Source organism: Apis mellifera, linkage group LG6 (genome assembly GCF_003254395.2).
Source record: "Apis mellifera strain DH4 linkage group LG6, Amel_HAv3.1, whole genome shotgun sequence".
NCBI classification, from domain to species: domain Eukaryota; kingdom Metazoa; phylum Arthropoda; class Insecta; order Hymenoptera; family Apidae; genus Apis; species Apis mellifera.
In genome coordinates, this window is record NC_037643.1 from 4,780,388 (window position 1) to 4,790,478 (window position 10,091).

The window sequence follows — 10,091 nt, forward strand, 5'->3', positions numbered from 1 at the left end:
AAAATAATACGTGAAAGTAGGGGATAATGTAACGTTTAAAATGCATACTTTAACATTTAAAAATAAATCTTGTAATAATAAGAAATTAATGAAAAACGTATGACGCGTATATTGCATGAACCGACGCATAACTCAATAATCATTAATAAATAATTAAGTAAAGACAATTTATGATTAAAATTGGTATGAGAAAATTGTTTGAAGTCTTAGTTGCAAGATGCAAGCTTAAAAGTGCAGAAATTTTTAGTAAAAAAGTAATAAATAATCAATTTTCGATATTGCGTCTTTAAAATGTAAGGGATATTAGGAGCCGCATAACCAAAGTTAGTGGCACGTGTTCTCTGTCCTTTTCGCGCAATATTACTTTCCTTCTCTAATGATGACGTCACGAATACCTCCTCGCACATTCTGCTATTCTATTAACAAGTCGAAGCTTCTTGCGTCCATCCGCGAGATGGCGTTGATTTCTAAAAATTTAAAAATTACCTAACTTATCGACAATATTTTATTAAATATATATAAAATTAAATGTTCAGATGAAATACGGAATAGTATAATAATATTTTATGGGTTTTTGTGTTATTTATTTGTTTTATTTATGGGATTATTTTTTTTTTCTGCAAAAAATATTTCAAAGAAAATTTGAAAAATTTTATGAGTTATATATTTTGATATTATTCTTTATTATTGTTTTCGTAAATCATTTAAAAATTATATAAAATAATGTATAAAATAAGCATAAGAATTATATAAAAATTGTTATAAATGAATAATATAATGAATAAATTGATTATTCGATTATAAATCCAAATAATGATCATTAATAAATAATTAATTAAAAACAATTTCCGGTAAAAATTTATGTAAGAAAATTGTTTAAGATCTCAACTTTAAGATGTAAGCTTAAAAGCGTAAAAATTTTCAATAAGAAAATAGTAATAAAATTAGGGAATGTTTCGCAGTCGTAAATTTTCGATCCGTATTTCGATCTGTAAGAAAGAATTGATTTATTCACGTATCTAACAAAAAAATTCTGAATAAAAATAATACGTGAAAGTAGGGGATAATGTAACGTTTAAAATGCATACTTTAATATTTAAAAATAAATCTTGTAATAATAAAGAATTAATGAAAAACACATTACGCGTAGATTGCATGAACCGACGCATAACTCAATAATCATTAATAAATAATTAACTAAAAACAATTTCTGGTTAAAATTGATATGAGAAAGTTGTTTGAAGTCTTAGTTGCAAGATGCATGCTTAAAAGTGCAGAAATTTTTAATAAAAAACTAGTAATAAATTTAGAGAACGTTTCGCAGTCGTAAATTTTCGTTCCGTAATTCGATCTGTAAGAAAGAATTGATTTATTCACGTATCTAACAAAAAAATTCTGAATAAAAATAATACGTGAAAGTAGGGGATAATGTAACGTTTAAAATGCATACTTTAACATTTAAAAATAAATCTTGTAATAATAAGGAATTAGTGAAAAACGTATGACGCGTAGATTGCATGAACCGACGCATAACTCAATAATCATTAATAAATAATTAATTAAAGACAATTTATGATTAAAATTGATATGAGAAAATTGTTTGAAGTCTTAGTTGCAAAATGCAAGCTTAAAAGTGCAGAAATTTTTAGTAAAAAACTAATAAATAATCAATTTTCGATATTGCGTCTTTAAAATGTTGGAGATATTAGGAGCCGCATAACCAAAGTTAGTGGCACGTGTTCTCTGTCCTTTTCGCGCAATATTACTTTCCTTTTCTAATGATGACGTCACGAATACCTCCTCGCACATTCTGCTATTCTATTAACAAGTCGAAGCTTCTAGAGTCCATCCGCGAGATGGCACTGATTTCTAAAAATTTAAAAATTTTCTAACTTATCGACAATATTTTATTAAATATGTATAAAATTAAATGTTCAGATGAAGTATGGAATAGTATAATAATATTTTATGGGTTTTTGTGTTATTTATGTGTTTTATTTATGTAATTATTTTCTTTTTTTGGAAAAAATATTTCAAAGAAAATTTGAAAAATTTTATGAGTTACATATTTTGATATTATTCTTTATTATTGTTTTCGTAAATCATTTAAAAATTATATAAAATAATGTGTAAAATAAACATAAGAAATATATTATATATAATAATTATATAAAAATTGTTATAAATGAATAATATAATGAATAAATTGATTATTTGATTATAGGTCGAAGTAATAATCATTAATAAAGAATTAATTAAAAACAATTTCCCGTTAAAATTTATGTAAGAAAATTGTTTAAGATCTCAGCTTTAAGATGTAAGCTTAAAAGCATAAAAATTTTCAATAAGAAAATAGTAATAAAATTAGGGAATGTTTCGTAGTCGTAAATTTTCGATCCGTAATTCGATCTGTAAGAAAGAATTGATTTATTCACGTATCTAACAAAGAAATTCTGAATAAAAATAATACGTGAAAGTAGGGGATAATGTAGCGTTTAAAATGCATACTTTAATATTTAAAAATAAATCTTGTAATAATAAGGAATTAGTGAAAAACGTATGACGTGTAGATTGCATGAACCGACGCATAACTCAATAATCATTAATAAATAATTAATCAAAAACAATTTATGATTAAAATTGATATGAGAAAGTTGTTTGAAGTCTTAGTTGCAAGATGCATGTTTAAAAGTGCAGAAATTTTTAATAAAAAACTAGTAATAAATTTAGAGAAAGTTTCGCAGTCGTAAATTTTCGATCCGTAATTCGATCTGTAAGAAAGAATTGATTTATTCACGTATCTAACAAAAAACTTCTGAATAAAAATAATACGTGAAAGTAGGGGATAATGTAGCGTTTAAAATGCATACTTTAACATTTAAAAATAAATCTTGTAATAATAAGAAATTAATGAAAAACGTATGACGCGTATATTGCATGAAACCACGCATAACTCAATAATCATTAATAAATAATTAAGTAAAGACAATTTATGATTAAAATTGATATGAGAAAATTGTTTGAAGTCTTAGTTGCAAGATGCAAGCTTAAAAGTGCAGAAATTTTTAGTAAAAAAGTAATAAATAATCAATTTTCTATATTGCGTCTTTAAAATATTGGGGGATATTAGGAGCCGCATAACCAAAGTTAGTGGCACGTGTTCTCTGTCCTTTTCGCGCAATATTACTTTCCTTCTCTAATGATGACGTCACGAATACCTCCTCGCACATTCTGCTATTCTATTAACAAGTCGAAGCTTCTAGCGTCCATCCGCGAGATGGCACTGATTTCTAAAAATTTAAAAATTACCTAACTTATCAACAAATTTAGTTGTCAACAATTCGTAAGATTGAAAGAAATGATGATTCGAAAGAAATGAACACAGTAATAATTTGATAATGTTTAGTTGTTTGAAAAATATTATAAAAGAATTTGTGTGCAAAAAAAAAATTTTTGTGGAAAAGGAGAAAAAAAAGAAAAATGCATATATAAAAAATATAATATATTATATATATTGCAATATATATAAAAATACAAAGGAATACATAATACATAATATACAATATAAAAATACAAAAGTATGTATATATATTTTTAAATATATAATATAATATATAATATAATAAAAATAATATAAATAATATATAATATTATAATATAATAAAAAAACGCAAGTATTCTATTAAAAAGTATACAATTTCATTTATTACATATATATTTATATACATGTATATTTAGATATATATAAATAGAATTTTAATTAATTCTTATTCAATTAATTTATTTATATCTTTATTTATATTTTTTGCATAGATATAATATATACTATAAATATAATATCTTGATTTTAATCTTAAAAATTATAATAATTTTATAGAAAAATAGCCAAATAATATAATATAATAAAAATAATATAAATAATATATAATATCATAATATAATAAAAAACGCAAGTATTCTATTAAAAAGTATACAATTTCATTTATTACATATATATTTATATACATATATATTTAGATATATATAAATGGAATTTTAATTAATTGTTATTCAAATAATTTGTTTATATCTTTATTCATATTTTTTGCATAGATATAATATACACTATAAATATAGTATCTTGATTTTAATCTTAAAAATTATAATAATTTTATAGAAAAATATCCAAATAATATATAATATAATAAAAATAATGTAAATAATATATAATATCATAATATAATAAAAAACGCAAGTATTCTATTAAAAAGTATACAATTTCATTTATTACATATATATTTATATACATATATATTTAGATATATATAAATGGAATTTTAATTAATTCTTATTCAATTAATTTATTTATATCTTTATTTATATTTTTTGCATAGATATAATATATACTATAAATAATATCTTGATTTTAATCTTAAAAATTATAATAATTTTATAGAAAAATAGCCAAATAATATAATATAATAAAAATAATATAAATAATATATAATATCATAATATAATAAAAAACGCAAGTATTCTATTAAAAAGTATACAATTTCATTTATTACATATATATTTATATACATATATTTAGATATATATAAATGGAATTTTAATTAATTCTTATTCAAATAATTTCTTTATATCTTTATTCATATTTTTTGCATAGATATAATATATACTATAAATATAATATCTTGATTTTAATCTTAAAAATTATAATAATTTTATAGAAAAATAGCCAAATCTTCTATATTATTTTTTAATAACTTTAACAAGACCTTTTTTCAATGATCTATTAAACGAAAGTTTATTTAAAATTTTTTCTTTTAAAAATATTATTTATCAAAGAAAGAAGATGGAATTTCCTGGCTTTGAAATGTGTCTTACGTGGAGAAAATATGAAGACCATCGACTTTAAATTCCTTAATAAAAGATCGAAACGCAAGTTTTTGCAATAATGTGAGAAGCACAACAACGCAGTGAACTTGATCCGATCTGATACCATCGAGTATCAAGAAATTGTGCTTATCTTTCGTGACAGTAACCCAACTTTTTGTTCAAAAAAACTTTCCTTCGCGTGGAAGAAATCGATACATGTTTGAAAATATAGATAGAATTCAATTCATAATCTAATATAAAGATATAAATATAGATAAATAAAATAGAGATATAATAATAAATAAAGAATCTAGATCATATCGGCTGATTCGAAATGTCGAACGAAAATGAAATTTTGATGCTATTATTACTTGAATAAATTACTCGAATTTAGTTTCAAATAATTGTTTCGAAACTTTCGACGATTTACTTTTTTATTTTGTTTCGAATATACATATATACTGTTTATTCCTTTTTAAATTTAGTTTTCATAAATTTATCAAAGATAATAGAATTATAATCTAATCTTGAAAATAGAAAAATAATAATAAAACATGATAAAATTATAGCTAAATTATACTAAAAATACAAATTTAATATAATAATTTATAAAAATATATCGCATCATCAAAATTAATTAAAAATATTATGATATTTAATCTTTTCAATAATAAGTGATTTTGAGAAATTTTAATTCATTTATTTTATTGATAATAACATTTTTATCAACGATATTAATGACATTTATATTAATGATATAAATGTAAATGTAAAATAATATAAAATATTTGTATTAAAAATCATCATGATAAAGTTATATTTATTTGATATTAATTATTTATTACAATTATTTATTAAAAAGTAATATATTGATATTTATAATTTTTATATTTTATTCTTTTTTCTTCTGTATTTCATTTTGTTTCTATTCTTAAAATTTTATACGAATATTGTATATTGTATTTGATATTTTTAATATTTAATGTTTTTAATTAGATACGAAGATAAAAAGAATATAGAATGAAAATTTATTCAAAAATAAAATTTCTATTCTATTCTATAAAATTCTAAATATCATAACAATAAAATCATTCCAGTTATCAATTTAAACAACAAATTGTAAATATACAAAGAATGAAAGAGAAAAAATTTTATTTTCTACCGCAATATTCTATTTTTATATTTTCATAATATTTTAAAAAATATTATTTACTCATTCTTGGTTCTCTTTTTCTTAGTTAATTACATCAATTTTCTATGCCTCTCTATCTCTCTTTTTTTTTTGTTCTAATACAATATTCCATGTAGATATGTAACTTGTATACATAAACAAAAATAGATTCTTGATTAAATTTATTCATACAGAGGTTCGTATAATTTTTATCTTCCCTTTAATTCTTGATACTCTATTATTCCCTTTAATTCTTGATACTCTTCTTGATACTCTATTATTAAAGTTTTTTGATCGATTTATTCTATTGAATTGATTTCAAGTCGAATTTTCAGATTCATGTTCCCACGTAATTATTTAGAAGATAAATAATAACGAAACCAAGAATCATGGAAAAAAGTTGTAAAACACCAGCAGAACGTCGTGGACTTCTGTGCCATTTTGCTCTCTCTCTTGGCATGATTTCACAAACAGTCACATACAGCAATGTTCCACCTGCTAAACCTTGTAGAATTGGTACAACTATCTCTGTCCAATCATTTTTCATCTAGAAATTATACAAATTATGATTTTTTTAGCTTTTTATTTTCTATTATACAATATATTGTAATATATACAATATATTGTATTATATTGTAAATATAACAAAGCATAATTCTTAAGTTCTGACAAATTTTCTTGATAAATCTTTATTTGAATTTTTTTAAAAATTGAAACTTAAATTTCAAATAATTTTTTTTTATTTTTATTTAATTTTTTATTTGAAATATATATTTCAAAAATATTTATATATATATATATATATATATATATATTTCAAACAAATATTTGAGTTAAGTTGAATTAAATATAATAATACAATAAAAATAAATTAAAATTAAATGAAAATCAAAATATATTTTTTTTACTTACTTTGAATGTTAACATTCCAATCCCTATACCTACCGCGGATCCAGCGGAAAATACGAATATCGCTAGTATAAGTCTTAGAAAAGTATTATTAGCACCAGCTAATTCTAATCCTAAACAAAATCCGATAACAAATTTATGAGAAGCGACTGCTCCAACTAATAAGAATACCTGAAATGCAATAAAATTCATAAAAATTATATATCATATTAGCACAATAAATTAATATTAAATATAATAATAAGAATTTTAATTAAGAAAAAGTTTTTTATAAAAATAATATTAAAAACTGGATATTATAATTTAATTTATAATAAATGCAATAAAAAAATATTTCTGCTTTATTTATATTAATTGAAAATATTTATCACTACATACCTCAGACAGAGCCTTCTGCAGACCAATCGCCAGTCCCTCAAGAACGGCATGAACCGTAAGCGCCAATAAAAGTCCCATAAGATTAGTATTGGAATCTATGCATGGCTCTGAATGATTACCATGACATAAAAAAGTCTCCTCATTGTAATTATTTGGCGCACTCGGTGCATATTGTAGCGCTCCGTAACTAGTGCCATTCCAGCTACTAGTTATTCCGTTTCTGGTTAGAGTTGTCTAATAAGATGTTGTCTGATAAGATGATTTGGAATTAAATTCAATCGCTGACAATCCATATAGTCGCGATATATAGCTCACCTGATGCGAATAACTCCGGCATCGATCCCTGCAATTCAGAAATCCATTTTCGTAATTTAAAATTTATAATATTATCTTAATTAATGATTTATGTTAATATTTTAAAATTAAAAAATCAATTCAATTTCTATATAATTATTTATATATACTATATATATCAAAATTATACCTTTTTTTTTCTTATCTTCAATTTCATGAAATCTTTTTTATCTATTATAAATTTATTGTAGATTTATATATTATAATTTTTATTTGTTAATTTATATTTATATAATATCAATTATTATTTTAAATATAAATTATACTTAAATATTATTATAAATTAAACTCTATAATAAAATATTTTCAATCTTTTTAATATTTCTTCCTAATTTTAATTTTTTCTTAATTTTTTATAAGTAATTTTTATTTTTTTATTATATATTAAAAAAAAATATAATAAAAATATAATATATATTAAAAAAAAATTATATATTATAAATACATACACTTCATTTCCATTGTTCCAAATTCCATTAGTCTCATAACGTGATTGATGTAATTGCAAAACATGTTCATTACTACCCCAAAAATAATGAACACATTCATCTATAAGATACAAGAGAAGAAAACCGCAAGAGAAGAGCAATTCTGCATAATTAATCATAGATTCACGAATTTCTGGTAACATATGTAGAATAGAAGTTGCAAATAAAACGCCACCGCCAAAACACAAAGTACAGGAAAGCAAGAGTTTTTGTTGAAGATATCGTACACGTGAAACAAAACACGTCGGTGCAATACCAACAACAAAACTACCGACGCCAATGATAATCATCGACACAAATTTCGCCTGGATCACAGTGATCATTTTCTAGACAAGGTATACTCACTATCGGTTGACACTGGTAGCAACTCGTCGAATGATTAACGCTAATCTAGTGAGCATGATAAAGTTAATCAACTCGATATACAAATACAATCACGAGTTTCTCTTTTGAAAATTGATTATCAGAGAAATTCAATTCGTACATATAAAAATAGCCATAATTGTATTATTATCTGTCCATGCTCGTATTACATTATTATCTGCCAATACATTATTATCTGTCATTAAATACATACATGATTGTTAATCGAAATTTAACAGTTGTCAATGATAAATATTTAAAAATACGTAATAATACATATATACGCAAAAATACGCAACTAATATCGAAAGCGAAGATAGAGATAGCATCGAATATATTTTTATTTGATATCAATAATTTGTATATTCTTGGATATTTTGGAGATTTTTATTGGCTATTTTTTCTAAATTTTTTTATTTCTTATAATTTTTTATATTAAAAAACAAGTTGTATATTAAAAAAAAATTATTTCTTATACTATTATTATTTCGTATATATATAATAAATGTTAAGATATTATTTTTTAATTATTATTTTATATCATAATATTTTAGATTATAAATAATAATATATATATATTATAATATTGAGACTCAAAAATTCCTGACTTTGGACTTTATTTATTTTTCTATATTCTTATAACAATAAATATGTATATAAAAATATTTATATTTGCAACAATATTTTCTTTTATTTTTTTTATATTTTAAAAATTTTTAAATTTTAAATTTTAAAAATTTACACTTTTTTTAAAATTTTTAAGTAAATTTTTCTAAAATTTTAATTTATTTTAAATAAAATTTAAATATACATGTTTTTTTCGTTATATAAATCTTACAATTATTATATAATTTCATATTAAATCAATTAAAGTATTCATGTTATAAAAGTTTCAAAATTTTTAAAATTTTTAAAATTAATTTTTCAAATCCATAAAAAAAATATTTAAACTATATATCATTTATGTATACATACTTATATGTTTACAATTTTTCAAAAATATATATAAAAATTATTCAATTTAAAATAACTTATGAATTATATTATATTAAGATAATTAACGAATGACAATATTAATACTGATCTTATTTATAATTAAATTTTAACTATTTTTTAAAATTTATCATTAATTATGTTACTTAATTATTATTAATAAGAACAAGTGAATATAGTCAGTGTAATGGGAAAACAAGTAGATTTAAAGAAAATTAGATAAAAACTTGATAAATCATAATAAAATATAAATATATTAATTCAAATAAATTTCATTTATAAAACAAAATAATATATGAATTAATATTAAAAAGTGTTTTTTAAAAAAATTATACTGTAAAATTATACTGTATTTATTAATATAAAACTTAAAGGTTATGTTAAAACAATATATTCAAATATTTTATAGTATAAAAAAATTTATATATATATAAAAATTTAAACATTCGTATAATTTATATTTATATTTTAATAAAAACTGTAGTAAATAAGAAGTTTAATATTGAATATGATAAAATGTTATACTTTTATGGTTATATTATATAAAATTATAAAATATTTTTTTTAATTAAAAT

The 10,091-nt window shown here is 20.9% G+C and overlaps 1 protein-coding gene across 1 annotated transcript; it reads right to left on the reverse strand.

Annotated features, from left to right (window-relative positions):
* Positions 1 to 6,128: 6,128 nt before the first annotated feature.
* LOC412448 (zinc transporter ZIP1) lies at positions 6,129 to 8,666 on the reverse strand. The gene is made up of 5 exons (XM_395905.6): positions 8,122 to 8,666; positions 7,634 to 7,661; positions 7,319 to 7,552; positions 6,944 to 7,111; positions 6,129 to 6,578 (listed from the first exon to the last, which is right to left on the reverse strand). Exons 1-5 carry the CDS (start codon positions 8,481 to 8,483, stop codon positions 6,369 to 6,371), a joined length of 1,002 nt encoding a protein of 333 aa, XP_395905.2. The 5' UTR covers positions 8,484 to 8,666; the 3' UTR covers positions 6,129 to 6,368.
* Between the last annotated feature and the right edge of the window lie 1,425 nt (positions 8,667 to 10,091).